General features: G+C 39.8%; 1 protein-coding gene across 3 annotated transcripts in view; it reads left to right on the top strand.

Moving 5' to 3' along the window:
• Positions 1 to 16,390, top strand: part of arhgap20.L (Rho GTPase activating protein 20 L homeolog) — an 80,491-nt gene extending 64,101 nt beyond the window's left edge. For all 3 annotated transcript variants that reach the window (XM_018247763.2, XM_041582690.1, XM_041582691.1), the window contains 6 exons: positions 684 to 862; positions 2,403 to 2,564; positions 3,838 to 3,947; positions 4,417 to 4,606; positions 6,282 to 6,396; positions 12,824 to 16,390. In XM_018247763.2, coding sequence (XP_018103252.1) covers positions 684 to 862; positions 2,403 to 2,564; positions 3,838 to 3,947; positions 4,417 to 4,606; positions 6,282 to 6,396; positions 12,824 to 14,652 — 2,585 coding nt within the window. In that variant the 3' untranslated portion in view covers positions 14,653 to 16,390. The remainder of the gene's footprint in view (positions 1 to 683; positions 863 to 2,402; positions 2,565 to 3,837; positions 3,948 to 4,416; positions 4,607 to 6,281; positions 6,397 to 12,823) is intronic.
• The last annotated feature ends 7,859 nt before the right edge of the window (positions 16,391 to 24,249 follow it).

Here is a 24,249-nt window from a genome sequence, read left to right as displayed (position 1 = left end):
TGCAGCGGGGGGCGGGGCTGTGATGTGGGGGTGGGGCTATGACATGATGATTAGCCGATCGCTGCATCAATCTTAGGAAATTCTGCCTGGTTTTCCTAATTTGGAAAACTGGGCAGCCAGTTTTGACCCAAACAGCCCTTCAAAAACCCAGACTCTCCAGGTCTTTATTTTTTTTTTTTTTACGATAGGGTACATGTGTGCAGGTGTGTGCAACTTTAAATTAGGATTTCTCAAGGAACTTGTATTTATTTGCTGAAGGGTGGATACGTATATTACAATCACCTTTACCTCATCTGAAAAAGAAACCCTGCACATAAAATCGCTGCGCTCCGACACAAATTTTACTGTTGACATCTGTTTAGTGAATTAGATTTTGGCATAAACTCCCTCCTCTCAGCGGTGAGTTAAAGTGTTGTTAAAAGAAGACATTTGGCACCTATTGCTCTCTGTTTTTATTGAAAAGCTCCCAGAAATGACAGAGAGAGATAATGACATAAATACATGTACACAATGGAGCTGTATCACTAGTAACGGATCACTAAGTCACTCTCTTCGCACAATGAAAGAGGGAATGCAGTTGGGAGGCACTTCCAGGAAAGCTGTTATAGCAACCACCAGAAAAAAACACCAAAAAAAAGAGACATCGGTGAACTCTTCCATTCACTCGCTCACTTTTTCCCCAGATCCGAGCCAGAAGCCGTTTAAAAGAAAGCGATCGATCATAAACTGGAGCTTTTGGCGCGGGTCGAATTCTCAGTTGGACAATATACCAACGTCTCCAACATCTTTAGCTCCTGGAATGCTGTTTGGCCTTTCACTGGCTACTATCTGTCCAAATGACAACTTTCCCAAGCCCATCATGGTAAGTACTAAATACTGGACTGGACTTCCTTTAAAGAGAAACAGAAGTTGGTAAATAATCATGGACATAGATAGATAGATGGACGGATGATAGATAGATCAATAGATAGATGGATGGATAGATGATTTGATAAACAGACAGACTGATGGATATATAGACAGATGGATGGATATATAGATAGATGGATAGACAGATCGATAGATGGGCATAGAGATAGAGAGATGATAGAGAGACAAGATAGGTAGGTAGGTGGGTGGATAAACAGAAAGACAGATGGATTTTTAGATGGATAGAAAGATAGACATGATAGACAGAATGGATGGATAGATACCGTATATACTCGAGTATAAGCCGACCCGAGTATAAGCCGAGGTACCTAATTTTACCTAAGAAAACTGGGAAAACTTATTGACTTGAGAATAAGCCTAGACACAACTACAGCCCTGTCTCCCAGCAACGCACATTCTGCCAAAGCGACCCCCCCCAGCAATCAACCGGACTTCTTTGCAAAGTTGATGGTGATAGAGAATTGCCAAACGGATTACTGTGTGCATTGTCCCACTGTCCCACTACCATGTGCAGAGGGTGCTGTTTGATATTGCCATCACTGTTAATCTTTCGTATAACCAACAGAGGGCGCTGTGTGATATTGCCATCACTGTTAATCCTTCATATAACCAACAGAGGGCGCTGTGTGATATTGCAGTCACTGTTATTCTTTCATATAACCAACAGAGGGCGCTGTGTGATATTGCAGTCACTGTTCTTTCATATAACCAACAGAGGGCGCTGTGTGATATTACAGTCACTGTTATTCTTTCATATAACCAACAGAGGGCGCTGTGTGATATTACAGTCACTGTTAATCTTTCATATAACCAACAGAGGGCGCACTGTTAATCTTTCATATAACCAACAGAGGGCGCACTGTTATTCTTTCATATAACCAACAGATGGCGCTGTGTGATATTGCAGTCTCTCCCCAAGCGAACTGTTGGTATAGGAATGATTAAAAGTGACTGCAATCTCAGCTACTGCCCGCTGACTCAAGTATAAGTTGAGGTAGACTTTTTCAGCACATTTTGGATGCTGAAAAACTCAGCTTATACTCGAGTATATACGGTAGATAGATGATAGACAGACAGACATAATAGATAACTTTTAGTTTGATGTAGAGAGTGATATTCTGAGACAATTTGCTGATGGCTTTCATTTTTTATTATCTGTGAATTTTTAGTTATTTAGCTTTTTATTCAGCAGCTCTCCAGTTTGCAATTTCAGCCATCTGGTTGCTAGGGTCCAAATTACCCTAGCAACTATTTGAATTGCTAATATAATCATAGCAAGCTTTAGAAACATCTCGGCTTGAAAAAGGAACTGAAATGTTCTAAAAGCATGTTATGATTATCTTCGTTAACCCATAAAGATAGCAACCTGGTCCACTCCTTTGAAATGTACTTGCCATTATTATCTCCCATTTCTTATGTCGCCTATAGACAAGACCTTGCTGAAAGTCTCCTCTTTGATGTTTTACTTGCAGGATATGCTCTCTGTTCTTTGTCGAAATGGACCTTTCACAAGAGGCATCTTCAGGAGGTCGGCTAATGCCAAGTCCTGCAGGGAAATGAAGGAGCGACTCGATTTGGGGTGCGAAGTTAACTTTGATCGCGAATCTATACTCGTCACCGCTTGTGTTTTTAAGGTATGCCGAATTATAGAAAATGCTTCCATGGTCATGGAGGAACTCGTATGTAAAAAACATGCAACGACATGTGCTAAACTAGACATTTTTACATGATGGAGACGTAGAATCCATCTCCCCAATGACTGCACCTCCAACAACATGGATGTGGTATATGCAGATGCAAAACCACTATTAGAAGAGCAGCAGGGACAGTGTTGGGCTTGTAGACATTCCTGAACTCTAGTTGCCTACTGTCTATACATTAGTTACTGCTTTTGCTATGAAATTTGAAATGTAAAATGTCCATTGCCTTTATCTTGCAATAGTTCTGTGTATTATCACTTTCTCTGTATCCTGAGGTCACTTACTGCTCCGATTGGCCTGTGTTCTGGTGGCCAACTTAACATGAGAGGACACAACTGTGACTGGCATAGTCTTTCAATGGGATTATCAAATGTTCATCACTGATTTAAAGGGGAAGTAAAGTCCAAAATAGAATAAGGCTAGAAATGCTGTATTTTGTATACTAAACATAAACATGAACTTACTGCACTACAAGCCTAATCAAACACATGATTTATGCTTTCAAAGTTGGCCACAGGGGGTCACCATCTTGTAACTTTGTTAAACATCTTTACAAGACCAAGACTGTGCACATGCTCAGTGCGGTCTGGGCTGCTTAGGGATCATCATAAATTATCAAAACAGCACAAGTCAAATAATATCTGCTGGAAGCTGATACAGGAAGACTGATTAATAATCAGACTATGCAGACTGCACTGGGTCCTGTGTTGTCATGTAATCTAATTTGGATTTTATAGGTTTTGTATTGTTTAATACAAACTTTTTCCAACTTTTTCCAAACATCCTCCAAATTGAATTCCATTTTAGCTGTTTAGATCTGGCTCCATGATCTTTGTCCCTGCAGCTGGAGTTGGAAACAGTAAAAGGGATGTAAAGGCAAAAATAAAATCCAATTCAAATCTCTACACAGTCGCCGACTGCTCTACAGGGAAACAAACAAAGCTGCTTGAGTTCTGCATGGCTGGGAAGTAAGGCGGGGGCTCCCCCTGCTGTTCATAAGTCTGATTGTTTCCCTGCTCAGCAGTTAGGGACCGTCTGACAATTCCTATCCACAGCAGTAAATGAAGGGAGAATTTCACTGCATACAATCAGGTTTCTTATAAAAACGGTACACATTTTTCAATTAAATTATATTGGAGATAGGTTTCTTTTTCATTAAAGAAAAGGTTATTTAGTTAATTATTACATTTCCTCTTCTTTCCATAAGGATTTTCTGCGTAACATACCAGGGAGTATTTTCTCATCCAAGCTCTATGAGAAGTGGGTCTCCAGCCTGGATTACGAAAGTCAAGAAGACAAAATCAAAGCCATTAAAATGTAAGTGTTCTGAACTCATTATCCTGGAGACAAGAGGGGTCGTAGCTGGAAAACTAAGAGGCATACACTTTTCCCCTCTCGGATCACGGACTGACTAATGCAGACAGTGCTCAATTCAAGGGGCATGCGGCCATTCTTCAAATCCCCCACGCAGAGTGCAGAGTCATGGCCTTTTGTGACCCTTAATTACTTGATTTGGAATATTGTGAATAAAGTACAGGGTAGAATATGACAATTTATATTTCATTTTTAGTTGCTAAATTAAAAGGTATGTAGGCACTATATTTTATAGCATTAAAACGCTGTTTGAAGAGCATTTTTGCATTTTTATTTATCTTTCACTACATGTAGATACATTTGAACAGCACATTAATAGACAAAAAACAGGAACAATATAATAAATATCAGACACCACTGAGGATGCACAGAACAAGCACTGGTGGCTTATTCTTCTCTTCTTTGTCTGCAGGTTAATTGAGACTCTTCCACCAATCAATGTCCATTTACTGCGATATCTGTTTGGAGTCTTATGCTGCATCGAGCAGCGTTCTGAGAGTAACCAAATGTCCGCCTTCAATTTGGCAGTTTGCATTGCCCCCAGTCTGCTTTGGCCGCCCACCCCTTCAAGTCCAGAGATCGAGAATGAATTCACCAGAAAGGTAACACCGTTAAGCTCAGCCGTTACTATTGATTTGTATTCTTGCTGGCGGGAAGGAATTTGATGAGATTAGTCGCCCTCAGTGGAGATTTGTCTCTGGGTGACGAATCTCCATGCCTGCCACCACCCTATTAATAAAGATGATGGGATATTTTAATCTAACAAGTCTTATAACTTCTGTGTTATGGTATTGTTCCACCAATCCAACCTGAAGTGAAACCCCAAATGTTTGGTATCCCCAGAAACACATAAGACACTTAAAAAAAATTCAAAATGAATCAGTTAATAGTGCTGCTCCAGCAGAATTCTCAAAAGAGCAAACAGATTTTTTTATATTCAATTTTGAAATCTGATATGGGGCTAGACATATTGTCAATTTCCCAACTGCCCAAGTCATGTGACTTGTGCTCTGATAAACTTCAATCACTCTTTACTGCTGTACTGCAAGTTGGAGTGATATCACCCCCCTCCCTTCCCCCCCCCCAGGAGCCAAACGAAAGTACAATGGGAAGGTAACCAGATAGCAGCTCCCTAACACAAGATAACAGCTGCCTGGTAGATCTATGAACAACACTCAATAGTAAAAACCCATGTCCCACTGAGACACATTCAGTTACATTGAGAAGGAAAAACGGCAGCCTGCCAGAAAGCATTTCTCTCCTAAAGTGCAGGCACAAGTCACATGACTTGGGGCAGCTGGGAAATTGACAAAATGTCTAGCCCCATGTCAGATTTCAAAATTGAATATAAAAAAATCTGTTTGCTCTTTTGAGAAATGGATTTCAGTGCAGAATTCTGCTGGATCAGCACTATTAACTGATTCATTTTTTTAAAAAAAAAAATTTTCCCATGACAGTATCCCTTTAAAGGAACAGTTCCCGTGTAAAAATAAAAATTGGGTAAATATATAGTCTGTGTAAAATAAAAAATGTTTCTAATATAGTAAGTTAGACAAAAATATAATATATAAAGGCTGGAGTGACTGGATGTCTAACATAATAGCCAGAACACTACTTCCTGCTTTTCAGCTCTCTAACTCTGAGTTATTCAGTGACTATAAGGGGGGCCACATGGGACATAACTGTTCAGTGAGTTTGCAATTGATCCTCGGCATTCAGCTCAGATTCAAAAGCAACAGTTATGACCCATGTGCCCCCCCCTCAAGTCACTGATTGGTTACTGCCTGGTAACCAATCGGTGGAAATCAAGAGAGCTGAAGATCAAGGAGCAACAAAATCATGAAAAAGCCACTGGGGTGCCAAATAAGGGCTGTGATTGGCTATTTGGTAGCCCCTATTTGGACTGGCAGCCTACAGGAAGCTTTACTTGGCACAATACTTAGTTTTTATACAACCAAAACTTGCCTCCAAGCCTGGAATTCAAAAATAAGCACCTGCTTTGAGGCCATTGAGAACATCCAAGGGGTCTGAGAGCAACATGTTACTCACAAGCTACTGGTTTGTGATCACTGCTCTATATCATATTAAAAGTTAATTTAAAGGTGAACAACCCCTTTAATTCAACAGAGCAGGTTGAAGTATACTTGGACAAGTAGTGGGAATGTTTAATAATCTTGGTTATCTGCAGATTATCTGCTGAGGCTGTCGGTTCATCTCCATTATAACCAGGACTGCAACTGTTTTTTTTTTTTGGTTTTTTTTAACTTTCTTTCCCAGGTGGCTCTGTTTGTTCAGTTCCTGATTGAGAATTGCTGCATGATTTTTGAAGAGGACATTTCCCTGTTATACGCCAGCTTGTCCACAAAGGATGAGAGCAGAGACGAAAATTCAGGTAATAAATCATTATAGGAATTATGATAAAGGACAATTACTTCCTCCTCAACAGACGGTCACAGTGATAACAGGCTTCATAGTGTAGATAACAGGCTTCATAGAAGGAGAACCTGCGCTGATTAGAGAAGTGACGCACGGAATTAGGATTTAATTTCCATTAGAGGTGTTTGAGTTGATGTCATCATATATGACAGACATTTGTTTCATCTCCAGTTGTGAGCTATATATAAATATAAATATACAATATCAAAACAGGGGGGTTGTGGGAGCACTCTAAAGGCTTTAAAGTATATATATATATATATATAAGTATAATAAATGCTATTGCATATGTACCCAAATAGGGATTATTTTGTTACAAAGTTATGATCATAAAATTGAAAAAACAGCGTTCAATGGACATTGATTACAGGTAATGCTAAAATGCACATAAAAAATAAATAAAACAAGTTAGGGACCGCCATTCGGGGTTTACCTTGACGTGGTATGGTGGCTTATCAATTTTATGATCATAACTTTGTAACAAAATAACCCCTATTTGGGTACATATGCAATAGCATTTATTATACTTATATATATATACTTTGAAGCCTTTAGAGTTCTCCCACAACCCCCCTGTTTTGATATTAAATATAAATATATATATATATATATATATATATATATATATATATATATATATATATATATATATATATATATATATATATACATATATATATATATATAAACAGTGTGACATCAGTGTTATTTTGTGTCGCTCCATCATGTTGCTGATATCTCTACAGATTACATGGGTCATTCAGTTGATAACCAGAGAGGATGGTCATTGAGGTCACTGATGATAATAATAATTCACACAATTAATTATATCAAGTATAATGGTTTGTATGAGGCTGATAAATGACTCCCAGACTCTAGTAGAGACCAGAAGTTTATTTTAAAATTATCCGCACCCATCGTTATATAATTAAGACCTTAAAGGGAGTGGGGTTTCACCTTTAAATTTTAAGTATGTTATAGAATGGCCAATTCTAAGCAACTTTTCCATTGGTCTTCATTATTTATTTTCTATAGTATTTTTTAATTATTTGCCTTCTTCTTCTAACTCTTTCCCGTTTTCAAATGGAACTGAAAAACAAATGCTCTGTAAGGCTACAAATGTATTGTTATTGATACTTTTTATTACTCCTCTTTCTATTCAGGCCTCTCCTATTCATATTCCAGTCTCTTATTCAAATCAGTGCATGGTTGTTAGGGTCATTTTCGGGCCCTAGCAACCAGACTGCAAAAATTGCAAACTGGAGAGCTGCTGAATAAAAAGCTAAATAACTCAAAAACCACAAATTATAAAAAATGAAAACCAATTGCAGATTGTCTCAGAATATCACTCTCTACATCATACTAAAAGTTGAATACAAGGTGAGCAATCCCTTTAAGGAGCACTAGATCATTTTTGTTTAGTGGTGTCTTACAGTGCATGTCTATGTACAAGAACCCTGGCCCCTGAAAGATCCTTCCATTTCTTGCTGACATGCAGATTGGCATCCAGTAGTTAAAGGAACAGTAACAAAAAATAAAAGTCTCTTAAAGAAGAAGGAAAGCTACTGAGGCAGTTTATTACCAATAGATTTGCCATAATAGTGCAAGCTATAACACTATATTTATTCTGCAGAATGATTTACCATACCTGAGTAAACGGCTGTAGAAGTTCTCTCTGTTTGTTTAGGATAGCAGCTGCCATATTAGCTTGGTGCAACATCACTTCCTGCCTGAGTCTCTCCCTGCTCACTCATAGCTCTGGGCTCAGATTAAAGTTGGGAGGGAAGAGGAAGAAATGAGGGGGAGGAGGAGAGGGAAGAGGAGCAAACTGAGCATGCTCACGCCCAGGGCAAAAATGTTTATGCTGAAAACAGTAAGTCTGATACAGAAGCCCATGAGTACACAATAGAAGGAAAGAAATGTGATGTTTCTTTTGACAGAAGACTCAGAGCAGCATTACTTTGAGGGTTTACTGGTGTATTTATATAGACCTTTCTGATAAAGCTTACTTAGTCTTAACCTTTCCTTCTCCTTTAAAGGAATGGCAATCATCATCATCATCATTTATTTATATAGCGCTATATAATGTACTATTGTGCTGCCACCATGGCTACACAGCAGCTTGTTTATCTAAACAATAGTAGTATTTATGAAGCAAACACACCAGTCTTGCCAGTACAGGGCAACCGTGCATTGTTTTATCATTCCTTTAAAACACTTTTTTATTTTTTGGGTGTTACTGTTCCTTTAAGTAAATTTTTGAACACACCTTGCAAAGACTGTGCATGTCTCAAGTGGGGTCGGAACGCTCGAGGACAAAGTAATAGATGGAAAGATGAGTTTATATAGCAAACATATGCATTCTCTGTATCCCTACACAAATCTGATAGTTGCCCTTTAATATACTATCAGAGGATGTAGCGCATTGTTAGTTATTCCCTGTTGACTGAATGCTTCTACAGTTGGAAATGATGCTGTGGGAATACTCTTGCTTATGGGTGCCAGACAGAAAGACAAAAAAATATATGTTCAGCTACCAGTCCTACAAATACAGGTTATACTGTTATATTTATCATTAAATGGGGCAAACGTCCCTGAAACATCAGGCATGCCGACTCGCTTTTAAAGGGGAACTATCTAGGCTAATTTTGCCTAGAAGATGTATTAGAGCTCACTCTATTAAAATCACCAGACATCATGTCTCTCTACATGCAGGATTTGTGCAAAAGGCAGTTATTTTGTTAGTTTTTGTTTGTACTGGAATCAGTTATTTGAATGAGCTCTAATACATCTTCTAGGCAAAAGGAGCCCCCCTATAAGATATATTGGATCTAACTGTCAGTGAATATCTGACAGAATGAAGAGAAACAGATGCTGAGAGAGGAATAGTGAATATAAACTAGGGATGCACCGAATCCAGGATTTGGTTCGGGATTCGGCCAGGATTAGGCCTTTTTCAGCAAGATTCGGATTCGACCGAATCCTTCTGTCCAGATGAACCAAATCCGTAACCTAATTTGCATATGCAAATTAGGGGCGGAGAGGGAAATCGTGTGACTTTTTGTCACAAAACAAGGAAGTAAAAAATCTTTTCCCCTTCCCACCCCTAATTTGCATATGCAAATTAGGGTTTGGATTCGGTTCGGTATTCGGCCAAATCCTTCGTGAAGGATTCGGGGGTTCGGCAGAATCCAAAATAGTGGATTCGGTGCATCCCTAATATAAACGTGATCATTTCAGAAACAATGCAGGGAGTATTTGAATGACTGATAGCAAAAATAGAAGCTGAGCCCAGAATAGGCGCAGAAATGAATTACTGTGAGTGACAGGATAATGTTTGGATGAGCCGCTCTTTGTTCGGAGGAGCTGGTTTCTTGCCTGACCTACTCCTGCCTTTGCCCCATATACAGAATGCGTTCCAGCTGCTTCCCTGCCGAAGAACCGCAGCATTGTTGTGTGTTTAAAGAGTTCTAGCAGCGCAGACCCGGCTTCTCACTGAGATTGGAATGAACACACAAATAAAGTTGTTTTACTAGGTCTACTGGACTTAAGAGACGTTTCACCCAGGGTGTCCGCTCCTCCTGCACTCGCCCTTTAGAGCTTTACTCTGTATATACACTCAAACTAATTGGGGCAGGGGTTGGAATTGTCATTCGGGAGAGAAGCAAATGTCCGTTTATATATGGAAAGCCTGTTGAGAAGGACAAACCGCAGCAAGGTCTAAAAATGTTTGATTTCAGTGGACACAAAATTCCTGATTTGGGCTTAGAACAAAGAAATACTGTATAGGTATGGGACCTGGGGTTTTCCGGAAAAGGGATCTTTCCTTAATTTGGATCCCTATACTTGGTCTACTAAAAAAAATCATTAAAACATTGATTTGCCTCCAATACGAATTAATTATATCCTAGTTGGGCTCAAGTACAAGCTACTGTTTCATTATTACAGTGAAAAAGGAAATCATTTCTAAACATTATGAATAGTTGGGTTAAAATGGAGTCTATTGGAAATGGCCTTTCCATAATGTAGAGCTTTCTGGATAACGGGTTTCCGGATAACAGATCTCATACCTGTACTTACATTTGATACAGGTAATGGTATTTCAGTAATATGGGTAAAGTAAAAGGACCAGTAACATTATTTTTTTAAATTCGTTAGTATACAACGAAAAAAAACCACAAAGACAAATGAAACTATGAAATCGCTATGTCTTTATTAAGAAGTAACTTAACGAAACTCCACTTGCGCTCCTCTTCAGAAAAGGCAACAGGGTGACAATCCATCATGCGGTGCTCGATTTCTCCTCCCTGGCTATCTCCTATAAGGAAGGCAGGGAGGAGAAATTGAGCGCCGCACGATGCGCCTTTCCTAAAGAGGAGCGAGTTTCAGTAAGTTATTTCTCAATAAAGACTTAGAGATTTTTAAAGTTTAACTTTTACGTTTTTTTTCGTTGTATACTAACGATTTTTTTTTTGATTTTTTTTTAAATTGATGTTACTGCTCCTTTAAGCAACATTACATTGATCAAATCCATTGGGAAGCTCTCCTGTATCTTAGTTGAAGTTAGTTTAATGAAAAGGGATAGATGAAGACCTTGCACAAATCAGAATCCTCACGGCACTTATATTTATGATTTACTATAAGAGTGATGTCTCTTACACGTCAGGAATTGCGAGGAGTGTGACATAGGCAACAAGCTTCCTGTAAACTCTAATGGGAGATGTCTACCCACTGTTAAAGGAGGCTTTATAGTAAGAGTTTTCCCTAGGAATAGCAGCAGTTTCTTTTTTTTCCCTTAGATTGTTTATGGCAGAGACATCCAGATGCTCAGAACATGCGAGAGAGCTCACTAAAATGCTTACTGTTCCTCTTAGAACTGCTGTGTGGCTCATTTTACGCATTGACTTAAGTCTTAATGAGACCACCTTCCTTTCCTTGTTGACGTTCCCGTTATAAACCATTTGCCATCACCCTTTAGATATTTATTTTGCCTAAGCCGTCTTAATGAATGTCGAGGTGCAGTAAAGCTCTTAAAGCAGAAGGAAACCTACTAAAACAGTTTATTGTCAATAGATTAGCCACAATAATGCAAGCTATAAGACTATATTTATTCTGTAGAATGCTTTACCATATTTGAGTAAACAGCTCTAGAAGCTCTCTCTGTTTGTTTAGGATAGCAGCTGCCATATTGGCTTGGTGTGACATCACTTCCTGCCTGAGTCTCTCCCTGCTCCCTCATAGCTCTGGGCTCAGATTACAGCAGGGAGGGAAAGAGGAGCAAACTGAGCATGCTCAAGGCCGTGCCCTGGAGGTTTAAGCTGAAAACAGGAAGTCTGATACAGAAGCCCATGAGTACACAATAGAAGGAAAGAAATGCTGTGTTTCTTTTGACAGAGGACTCAGAGCAGCATTACTTTGAGGGTTTACTGGTGTATTTATATAGACCTTTCTGATAAAGATTACTTAGTTTTAGCCTTTCCTTCTCCTTTAAGGTGTGTCATAGTAATATAGTAAGTTAGGTTGAAAAAAGACACACGTCCATCAAGTTCAACCTTTTAATTCGCTTTTAACCTGCCTAACTGCCAGTTGTTCCAAAGGAAGGCAAAAAAAACATTTGAAGCCTCTCCAATTTGCCTTAGAGGGGTAAAAAAATACCTTCCTGACTCCAAAATGGGAATCGGACTAGTAGTCCCTGGATCAACTTGTAAACTGTTCACTGGAGTGCAAACACCTATGAAAGTAGTAGGCAAATAATATGATGTATTCCCTTTGTTTCTATAAAGGCAAACCTGCCTCATTTCTAGATAACTAATGTTTGGTTTCTCTCCCATAATAATCAACTATCCTCAAAGCCATCCTTATAGTCTTAAGGTGGCCATAAATGGGCAGATTCACTCGTTTAGAGAGGCTGCCAAAAAGTGGATCTTGCCCCAATATGCCCATCTTGACTGGGATCACAAGGCCAGGAATGCAGGTGGTGGGAGCAAGGATCTCATCAATGAATCAACTCTGTCCTCGATCCAATGGGATTTTTAAATCTGCCCAATCTTTGGGCAGATATCGGTCAGGGGAGCTCCTCAGAGGGCCCCATTTACTGGCCAATAAGCTGCGTATTTTGTCTGTCAGCAGCTTTCATCAGCCTGTGTGTGGCCACTTTGTCATGTGCTTTGTGGGCTTTGTAGCATCTGGTGGTGTGGTCTTCCATAATTGTGGCAAAACCTGGAGTACATGTTGTTCCACATAGAAGGCCTGAGAAAACAACCCCACTCCATTTGAATCCCCTTGTTCTTAGCGCAACTAAGCAAATCTATTTTTTCAGGTTTTTACTAGCTGTGTAAAACCACCACACTGTTGAATATAATATTTAATCATCTTTATTTCAGATATCTGCTCATTCAAGCTGACGGACTCCTCGTATGACAGTCTGGAGAATGAACTGAATGATGATGCAGATTCTCCTTTCAGTGGTCTGGCCAAAAAGTGCAGCCCTGACAACAGGAGCAGAGATTCTGTTTTGACATTAAGCGACTGTGATCTAGACCATCCAGATGCTGAGGATGCACCGACCAAGCACCCTCTGGAATCTCAACCTTTCAGGGTGCCCATCGCTTTACATCATAATTCTGTGTCACGTGAGCAGTCTGAAAATGAATCCCTCTGTTCCAGTACTTCCGGATATTCATCTACCACCGTATCCGATGCTCTAAAGGAGGCCAGAAGGCACAGGCGTTGTTCTGAGCCAGCCATAGGGATCCTTGTGTCTAGATTCAGCAAGCTCAATGAGTCTCCTCACGAGAGTGCTACATACAAGACAAGCTGCGATGCTCTTCTTTCCTACTCTGCAGATGATTATCTAAAGCAGCATAGGGATTTACAAGTAGAAGGACAAAAGCTTATAAACCGCAGTCTGATTCTGGGGATTGATGTAAGCAAAAGCCTAAAAAAGAAGCAAACACCGGAGAAGAAGAGCACTCCCAACAGACTCTTACCACCTCCTGCCCTGAGGTTAAACACATGTTCTCAGACTAGTTGTTCGAGCTTGTCTTCTCCTGGAACTTCCCCATCTGGTTCTTCTCTGAGTTCCTTAGACAGTGCTTTCTCTCAGTTTTCAGATTATTCTGCGTTGACTCCCAACGAAGTGCCTTCCCCGCTGGAATCCACCTTCAGGTCTTGTAAGAAACAAGGAAATATCACTCCAGACTTCTTAAGCTCCGGCTCTTTTTCAGGTTTTACATTGGATGAAGATGTCAAACAGCCTTACTGTGAAGGTGGAAAAGATACTGAATTGGCACAGCACAAAACCCCTGCTGGTATTCATCCCAGTACTTGGTTAAAAAATGGCACATCAACTGTCAAAAACTGGACGCTAAGGAGAAAGGAAAAGGTGACCAAGCTAGATGTAAAAAACAAAGCAGATGTAACTATAAACCATGAAAGGCTACAAGCAGGAACGTGTAAGATTTCAGAACATTCAGTACTTCAGGAGCAAATAACTGTGCCAATAGAAGACTTGGAAAACCAACATCTTTTGGCACTAAAAACAGCTGGAGACAATGTGAAAGATACTAATGTGAGTGTTTCTCTGTTTTGTGAAGGGTCTAGTGAAAGGAGAAGTGCCTCCAGGCATGTTCTAATAGACAATGTGATCATTGATAAAAATGGTAATGGGGGGCATGAAGTGGAATGCAGCTCTTTCCTTATGCCATCTCCTGTGTCTATCAACATGGAAATATCTGCACTTAGCCCCCACACATGTTATTTCGCACAGGAAAGTACTTTAGTTCCTCAATCCAACAGAAGAAAAACCACCAACAACTCTAACGAAGAACAAGCTCTTCTCTTGAATCTAAAAGGCCCCACCGAGCGCGTGACGCATATCTCTGCAGAAGAACTTTCTTCTGTAAAGGACGAGCCAACCAAATCCTCGATTGGCAGCTTTCGGGTGGCCAGCTTAAAAAGAAATAAGGTTTTGCCCTCCAATGTAGACACTGGATTTAAAATGGCCAATTGTGACTTGGAGAAAAACTTTTGCGTGTCTCCAAAATCTACGACCACTACAGCAAGCTTTGCCTTTCAGCCAGATAGTCATAAGCACCTTAGAAGCACCCACGAAAGTGACCAGAGCAGCAGAGAGTGGCAGGCAAAGCAGTGCAGTGATCCCAAGTTTGAAGACATTGACCAAAGATTTTTTACCGAGGAGTCATATGTGTAATCAACGGTATTCCATACATGCCTCGATTCTTTTAGAGGTCTTCAATGCAGTATCTTGGTGTCCAATCTGCACAACTTTTTTAAAAAAAAAAAAGCACTTGTCGGTGTTTATCAAGACAAAAATGTAAAAAAAAAAATATTTTAACCTGTTCTTATGTCCTTTGTGTGCAAAAAGGGTAACTGGTTTCTTGGGATTAACAGGAACCCTACAGTATTTCAATTTTTGAGAAGGAACTTTAAGCACCAAACTCAATAAGTCCAGTTAAGGTAAGGGATGGGTGCTCTGTTCATCCATTTTGGAAGCAAATGCCAGTTTGGGACACCGTTTAATTTGCGTCACTCTATGTAGGTATTGTTATATTAAATAAGAACAGAATAGAAATCTGGGAAAGGGACCTTCAGTTGGGTATTTTAATTCTTTAGCTCAAGGAGTACAAGCTCTGGTTCTCTGGCTGGTCCAGTTTTAGCTAGAATAACGATTTTTCTTTTTACTTAAGATGCTTAAAATTGGTTGTACATGGGTAGAACCACTTGTTAAGAAAGGCATACTTGGCTCTGATCATCCCATGGGCCAATGGACGGAGAACTTATGAGGGGTCACACATGTTTTGGCTAGGAAGTGAAGAGGAGCTGCGGTTTCTCTTCATTCCCTCTTCTTCTGAAGCACCGGGCACTAGTAGAGATAGTGTCTTAGAAGATGAACATTTCTACCCTGCCAGATTCCAGAACCGGCTGATATTCCTAGTGCAGTATCAATAATCGTATATGTACGGCCAATGGTAGGCACACTCACCGAGAGAGTATTGATTTGGTCCACCATCTGCAGATGCACCATGAACTGCCTGGTGGATCCGAAGATAACATTTTCTAGCCCACCCAGTTCCAGAACCAATAGTACTAATATTTATCCGATGGTCAGCTTTAGGTAAAGTCATTAATAAAATATTATCCGGCCCAATGCTCAAAACCAAATCCGACTGATCTAGTTATTTGACCAATGGGCCATGGATCACATCCTATAGGGTTCTTGTAGAGATTACATCCATGTTCCAGCCAAGTCGTTATCCAACAAAATCTTTTACTTCTCCTGATTAATATCTGATTAAACCACAATCAAATATTGATCATGGAGAATGCCTTGGTACCCCAACTTCAGCTGCAACCCGATCATTCTTATGCATGCTGGGAATTCTAAATCCATCACAACTGGAATCCCAACAACTGTTTATCCCTGAAGCAGAATTATTAAGACTAGGGTGCGTCTGATGGACTTGCAGCTCCCTTGTATAAATGTGTCTTGTGTTGCGTGTGCTCATATTTTCTGTTATATTATAATACCATGTGCTATGTACTGCCAAGTTACGTTACCGGCATTTCAGTGTATATTTAAAGCAAGCGAAAGTCTCAAATACTTATTGGGTTTGTTTACGATGTCCAGATGTTTTGCTATTATTATTATTATTATTACTACGTTATGCTCTTATTGAAACAAAATGTGTATTTTTGTACTTGCACAAACTGCTGCTAACTTTATACAATGTGTATGTTGTTATGACACTGATGATAATAGATGTATGTCTTATATTATAAAGTATTCAATCCCTTGTACCATAATGTAACATACTGGTTTCTGTAGCATCACGTTGTAGCTGTGACTGACGATTGGATCAATGGGACAGCTCCGTTGCCATGTGGTTTAACTGTTTAACATTAAAAGCTACAAATAAATGGTTTTGTTTGCAGAGAAGTCTGTCCGCTGTGCTGGTTTGGCTGCAGGACAACGAGGGGGCAATGACGTTGTTTGAAAAGTACTCCACGTTCAGCAGGTAGGACTTTCCTTTGATTAAACTGCATCATTGTCGGACTCTGTTCCACTAGAAGCTGCAAAGGATTGAGCCTACAGCTTGTGCTCTGTGTCTCTATGAATTATGGGCAGCATTCTTATCGAGCAACATTACATCACTCTCTGTCTTTGATGTCATGGAAATGTACCCCAATGGGTTCTGTATGGAAGGCATGATTTATTACGAAGAAGAAGATGGAAAAACAAATAAATAGGGATGCACCGAATCCACTGTTTTGGATTCGGCCGAAACCCTCAATCCTTCGCAAGAGATTTGGCTGAATACCGAATCCTAATTTGCAAATGAAAAATTAGGGGTGGGAAGGGGAAAACATTTTTTACTTCCTGGTTTTGTGACAAAAAGTCCTGTGATTTCCCATCCCGATCCTAATTTGCATATGCAAATTAGGATTTGATTCAGCCGGGCAGAAGGATTGGTCCTACTCCAGCTTAAAAGGCCGAATCCCGAACGGAATCCTGGATTCGGTGCATCCCTACAAATAAACATTTGCTTTATACTTCATAAAGAACTAAAATACAAAGGGTTTGTTCACCTTTAAGTTAACTTTTAGTATAATAAGAGTGGAAGTCTGAGACAATTTGCAATTGGTTTTCATTTTTTTTTATTATTGGTGGTTTTTGAGTTATTTAGCTTTTTATTTCAGCAGCTTTCTGGTTTGCAATTTCAGCAATCTGGTTGCTAGGGTCCAAATTACCCCAGGAAACATGCATAAGAATAAGGATGCACCGAATCCAGGATTCGTTTTGTGATTCGGCCAGGATTTGGCCTTTTCCAGCAGGATTTGGATTTGGGCGAATCCTTCTGCCCAGCTGAACCAAATCCTGATTTGCATATGCATAGTCTAATTTGCATATGCAAATTAGGGCGGGAGGGAAATCGCGTGACTGTCACAAGACAAGGAACTAAAACATTTTTCCTCTTCCCACCTTTAATTTGCATATGCAAATTAGGATTTGGTTCAGTATTCTGCCAAATCTTTCGTGAAGGATTTGTGGGTTCGGCCGATTCCAAAATAGTGGATTCTGTGCATCCCTAATATAGAAGAAACTGGAATATGAATAGGAGAGGACTGAATAGAAAGATGAGCAATAGAAAACCGCAATAACAAAAAATCTGTAGCCTTACAGAGCATATTTTTTATATGGGGTCAGCGACCCCCATTTGAAAGCTTGAAAGAGTCGGAAGAAGAAGGAAAATAATTCAAAAACTAAAAAAAAAAAAAATTAAATTTGATTTAAAGGTGAACAACCCCTTCAATGAAGATGTAAAATAATGTGAATCAGGCACCATACGGAGACATAATGATCGTGTTGTACGAGATCGTCTGACGCGGTTTATGCCTCTGAGGCATGAAACGTGTCATGTGATCTTGCACATGTTCATTATGTCTCTTTATGATGTCTGATCCGCATTTCTTTTAATGAAGGGGGTTTTTTTTCTACTTTTTAAATGCTGGAATTTTTTTTATTGTTTATATGTATAAAGGAAGGAGGCAGATAAAACTTGACCTCCTTCAGGAATAGGTTCATAATTAGCCTCAAAATTCAGTTTGAAAGCTTGTTAGTTCATTAACGTGTGAGACAGGCTAATAGCGTTCTCTTTCCAATCCATGTAACTTGCAGCTGTCCGGATGTTGTTGGGTTACAACTGCCAGAATCCTAGCGACAGAGCCAAGCTGCCCAAATATTGCACTGAGCAGATCTGCAGAGCCAACAGGAGAGATCTGGTGGTCATTATAGTCGCCCCTTTGACTTGTTGCTTTAATGGATTTACTGTAATCTGGCTGCATTTCCAACATGGAGGATGAAACAAGACTGTGCGTCACGTACATAATCGCATAAGTGGGTCGACTGTTTTTGCAGTGATGTAATGTAATCCATAATTAGTATTCATTGGTAACATGCCCAGCGAGCTGTGAGCTGCAGTCGTGTTGATGTGCCGCCCCACAAACCTCAGGCTGTTAAGGATCAACTGCAAAGCAATGAAAGAAGCTGCAATAGGAGTTAAGGGGATGTGGAAAAAAACACATCAGTTAATAGTGCTGCTCCAGCAGAATTCAGAATTTTATATTTAATTTTTAAATCTAACATGGGGCTAGACCTATTGACAGTTTCACAGCTGCCCCAGTCATGTGACTTGTGCTCTGATAAACTTCACTCTCTCTTTACTGCTGTACTGCAAGTTGGACTGATATCACCCCAACCCAAGTTGGTGCTCATTCCCTGCCGAGAATTCTGGCTTTCCGTACCACCGCAAATCCCACTGCCCTGAATTAATTAAGAGTAACATAGGTGCCCCATCTAAAGATGAAATCCCGGTTCCCCATGGGTGTGCGTCTTTAGGGTGCCCAAGCATAAATATTTAGCATTTAGGTACATGCTTCCAGTAGCTATAAAACACCCATTCCTCTTGACCTGTGATGGCAAGGAAAAGTTTGCTGAACCAGAAGTTATACAACGGAGTGTTCCTTATCTTTATTTTAATATCACCTCCATTGTAGTTCTTATGAGGCGTACTGCATGGACACTTCAAGGGTTTGTTCACCTTCAAATACATTTTTAGTCTGATGTAGAGAGGGATATTCTGAGACAATTTGCAATTGGTTTTCATATTTTATTATTTGAGGCTTTTGAGTAATTTAGCTTTTTATTCAGCAGCTCTCCAGCAATTTCAGCAATCTAGTTGCTAGGGTCCAAATGATCCTAGCAACCATGCATTGATATAAAGAAGAGACTGGAATATGAATAGGAGAGGCCTGAATAGTAAGAGAAGTAATAAAAAGTAGCAATAACAATACATTTGTAGCCTTAGGGTGGTGACACACACTAAGATTCCGGGGAGATTAGTCTCCCAGCGACAAATCTCCTCTTCTTCGGGCGACTAATCTCCCCGAAAAGAGTTCCCTGCCAGTTGGAATGTAAATCGCCGATGGGATTGCACTCAAAGTGCTTAATTTTTTCCGAAGTTGCCTGACGAGGAAACTTCAGTCGACTTTGGAACACGAAGCGTTCCGAGTGCCATCCCACTGGTGATTTACATTCCAGCTGACAGTGAAGGCTATTCAGGGAGATTATGCGTCTGAAGAATAGGGATGTAGCGAACCGCCGAGTATGTGTTCGCGAACGCCGTTTGCGAACACCGGCAAAAAATGCGAACAGTAAGCGAACTGTTCGCGAACTTCGAACATCCGAAAATCGTTCGATTCGAACGATCGTAGGATTTTTAATCGTTCGATCGAACGATTTTCGTTCGAATCGACCGAAAATCGTTCGATTTTAGCGATCGAATGGTCGAACGATTTTGACGCGAACGCCTATTGGCGAACGTCGCGCGACGTTCGCGAACTTGCGGCGGACGCGAACAGCCGATGTTCGCGCGAACAAGTTCGCCGCAGAACAGTTCGCTACATCCCTACTGAAGAAGAGGAGATTTGTTGATGGGCGACTAATCTCCCCGGAATCTTATCGTGTGTCACCACCCTTACTAGGGATGCACCGAATCCAGGATTAGGCCTTTTTCAGGAGGATTCGGCCGAATACTTGTGACTGGCAGAACCTAATCCTAATTTGCATATGTAAATTAGGGGCAGGTAAGGAAATCAGGTGACTTTTGTTGACAAAAGGATTTTTTCCACTTTTTCCTTTCCTGACCCTAATTTGCATATGCAAATTAGGATTCGGTTCGGTATTTGGCCGAATCCCAAATAGTGAATTCGGTGCATCCCTAACCCTTACAGAGTATTTTTGTTTAGATGGGATCAGTGACCTCCATTTGAAAGAGTCAGAAGAAGGCAAATAATTAAAAACTATAAAAGAAGAAAAAAATGAAGGCAAATTGAAAAGTTGCTCAGATTTAGCCATTTTATAACATATTAAAAGTTAACTTAAAGGGATACTGTCATGGAAAAACATGTTTTTTTTAAAACGCATCAGTTAATAGTGCTACTCCAGCAGAATTCTGCACTGAAATCCATTTCTCAAAAGAGCAAACAGATTTTTTTTAGTCAATTTTGAAATCTGACATGGGGCTAGACATACTGTCAATTTCCCAGCTGCCCCTGGTCATGTGACTTGTGCCAGCACTTTAGGAGAGAAATGCTTTCTGGCAGGCTGCTGTTTTTCCTTCTCAATGTAACTGAATGTGTTTCAGTGAGACATGGGTTTTTACTATGAGTGTTGTTCTTAGATCTACCAGGCAGCTGTTATCTTGTGTTAGGGAGCTGTTATCTGGTTACCTTCCCATTGTTCTTTTGTTTGGCTGCTGGGGGGAGGGGGAAAGGAGGGGGTGATATCACTCCAACTTGCAGTACAGCAGTAAAGAGTGATTGCAGTTTATCAGAGCACAAGTCACATGACTTGGGGCAGCTGGGAAATTGACAAAATGTCTAGTCCCATGTCAGATTTCAAAATTGCATATAAAAAAATCTGTTTGCTCTTTTGAGAAATGGATTTCAGTGCTGAATTCTGCTGGAGCAGCACTATTAACTGATTCATTTTGGGAAAAAAATTTTTCCCATGACAGTATCCCTTTAAAGGAGAACCACCTCCTCATAAATAACTGTTGGCAGTTACTATTACCAGGTAATGTGCATGCTAGAGGGTCCAAGTTCATCCTTCATACCCTAACTACTTTATCCCAGGAAACTTCACTTCCAAAATAGTATTTAGGACGATAGAGCGGACAAGAAGTACACAACTAGTTTTACTCCATTCTATATGGAAGGGAAGGTGGAGGCATCAGCTGGTGTTTGTAGACCAATGGCAGGACTTTGTGCCAATAGTTTCAACTCAGTAAACATTGAGCCTAATTGTAACTATAAATAGTCATTTGGCTGAATCCTCAGTAATAAATAAGCCCCTGTGACTGCTAATGAGGCCGCCATGGACCGGTTACTGTTGTGTCTTCCACACTATGAGCAGCCGAGCAAAACAAACTGATCGTTTGGAAGGAAAGAGAGAATTACTGTGCAGACTGGGAGGTTGGAAGGAGAAGCTCCGGGAAGTCTCACACAATCCATTGTCTGAAATACAAATAAACCCGGATCAGCGAAGGGAAAATAAACCCGTGCAGCAATGTTTTAGCTCAGATTCCTATTGCTGTGTGTTCTACTGTCATGAACTGGTTTGATTTCATTAAGCAATTGAATTCAGTGACTTTTAGAATGTTATAAAATGGCTAATTCTAAGCAACTTTTCAATTGGTCTTTGTTATTTATTTTTTTGAGTTTTTTAAAGTGCCTTCTTCTGACACTTTCCATCTTTCAAATGGGGGTCACTGACACTATTTCTTTTATTCATCTCCTCTTTCTATTTAGTCTCTCTCCTATTCATAATTAGATAGTGAAGTCACAGCACCATCCAAATTGTATAATTATAAAAAAAAAACCTTTATTGGAATCCTGGCTCAGCTTCTCAGACAAAATCACAACATTTCAGGCCTGCACGGCCTTTTTTCAAGTTACTGAACTACTCATAGTCACACACATTTATACTCACATATACAGCGCCATCTATGGGCAGAAATCAGTTGAAGCAAGAATAGAAACATAAAGGCAACATATACTGATACAATGTTATTCATCAACAAAGTGTCCACTTATTTCCTGCTGGTTATAATCATCCAGACTTCATCTCAAATATAATGACATAGTATCTGTAAAATTGACCAAATATTTAGAAAAAACATTGATCATAGTGCAGTTAAAAACACACCATGATTAAAAAGAATTAAATCGAAATGCTGTATTTTGTATACTAAATATAAACATGAACTTACTGCACCACAAGCCTAATCAAACAAATGATTTATGCTTTCAAAGTTGGCCACAGGGGGTCACCATCTTGTAACTTGTTAAACATCTTTGCAAGACTAAGACTGTGCACATGCTCAGTGTGGTCTGGGCTGCTTAGGGATCATCATAAATGATCGAAACAGCACAAGTCAAATAATATCTGCCAGAAGCCGATACAGCAAGACTGATTAACCCTTTCCCTGCCAGCCGTTTTGTCCTAGATGCGAACATCTACTGCCAAGCAGTTTTTAGATATTTTGCACTCTTTCACTTTTAGGCCCCTTCCTGGGGCGGTCTTTTAGTTTACCCAGGAAAACAATATATTGTTTTTTTCAGGACAACCTGAACTTTCAAAATATGCAAGAATTTTGGTGTAATTCTACTTCTGTAAAAAAATATAGGCTTCTAAGTGTCCAATAAAATGAAAAAAATCATGTTTCACAAAGAACAATCACATATATCAGAAACATTATTTACTTTATGTATGAGAAAACAGCTGATTTGGAAAGGTCTGTGTCTCCTGAACGCGGCAATACCAAATATATATAGTTTTATGGAGATTTCTCACTTGTATAGATCAAAATCTAAAAGCAGTACACTAGCAAATGTCCAAAGCACCGCTCCCCAAACGGCATACTTCTGATTTCAAGGCCAAACATTCCACTAACAGTAGGTTTACCCTAGAAAACTACCCATTATTAGAAAGAACAGATTCTGGTGAATCAAAAATGGGTAAACATATCGTTGTACTCCAAACTCCCAAGTTGCAATTGTTTCCTAAAGTTATAATGTTTTATAGAAATTGGTGAATTTTTTGAAAAATGACCTCAAAGCTTCCAATCTACAGAATCGTATCTCCCACACATCATTAGGTATCAATGTAAAACACCCCAAATATGAAAGCCTGGGATCCACTGAACAGTTTGATGCCCAATATGTATAGGTGTACCCAAGCACGTGACATATAGGGGCCCTAAACTGTAGACACCTCATTTGAGCTATCAGTTCTGTAATTCCAGATACTGCAAAATCAGCACATTTGCATCGTTTTGGGGTGGGGTAAAAGTAAAAAAAATAAGTTCATCCCAGAAAACCATATATTTTCGGAAAGTACACATTCCCACGAATCTAAATTGGGTATGCATGTCTTTGTACTACAAAGTACCAAGCCGCAAACGATTCCTAAATTTGGTGATTTTGGCGACATTTCCAAAAATCACCTCAAAATTTCTACCCTGCAGCATCGTATTACCCACATACTTTTAGGTATCAAGAGAAATCACCCCAAATATGAAAGCCTAGGGTCCTCTGAACAGTTTGATGCCCAATATGTATAGGTGTACCCAAGCACGTGGCAGACAGGGGCCCCAAAAGGAAGACCCCCATATGGTCTGTCATTTCAGGTACTGCAAAATCAACACATTTACATCGTTTTGGGGGGGTCAAAAGTAGAAAAAAGTGGGTTCACCCCAGAAAACCATATATTTTCGGAAAGTACACATTCCCATGAATCTAAATTGGGTATGCATGTGTTTGTACTCCAAAGTACCAAGCCGCAAATCATTCCTAAATTTGGTGATTTTGGTGATACTTCCAAAAATCACCTCAAAATTTCTACCCTGCAGCATCGTATTACCCACATAATTTTAGGTATCAAGCAAAATCACCCCAAATATGAAAGCCTAGGGTCCTCTGAACAGTTTGATGCCCAATATGTATAGGTGTACCCAAGCATGTGGCATACAGGGGCCCCAAAAGGAAGACCCCCATATGGTCTGTCATTTCAGGTACAGCAAAAGCAACACATTTACATCGTTTTGGGGGGGTCAAAAGTAGAAAAAAGCAAGTTCACCCCAGCAAACCATATATTTTTGGAAAGTACACATTCCCACGAATCTAAATTGGGTATGCATGTCTTTTTACGCCAAAGTACAAAGCTGCA

This window comes from Xenopus laevis, chromosome 2L, assembly GCF_017654675.1.
Source record: "Xenopus laevis strain J_2021 chromosome 2L, Xenopus_laevis_v10.1, whole genome shotgun sequence".
Classification (NCBI taxonomy): domain Eukaryota; kingdom Metazoa; phylum Chordata; class Amphibia; order Anura; family Pipidae; genus Xenopus; species Xenopus laevis.
This window is presented reverse-complemented; position numbering and strand designations above follow the sequence as displayed.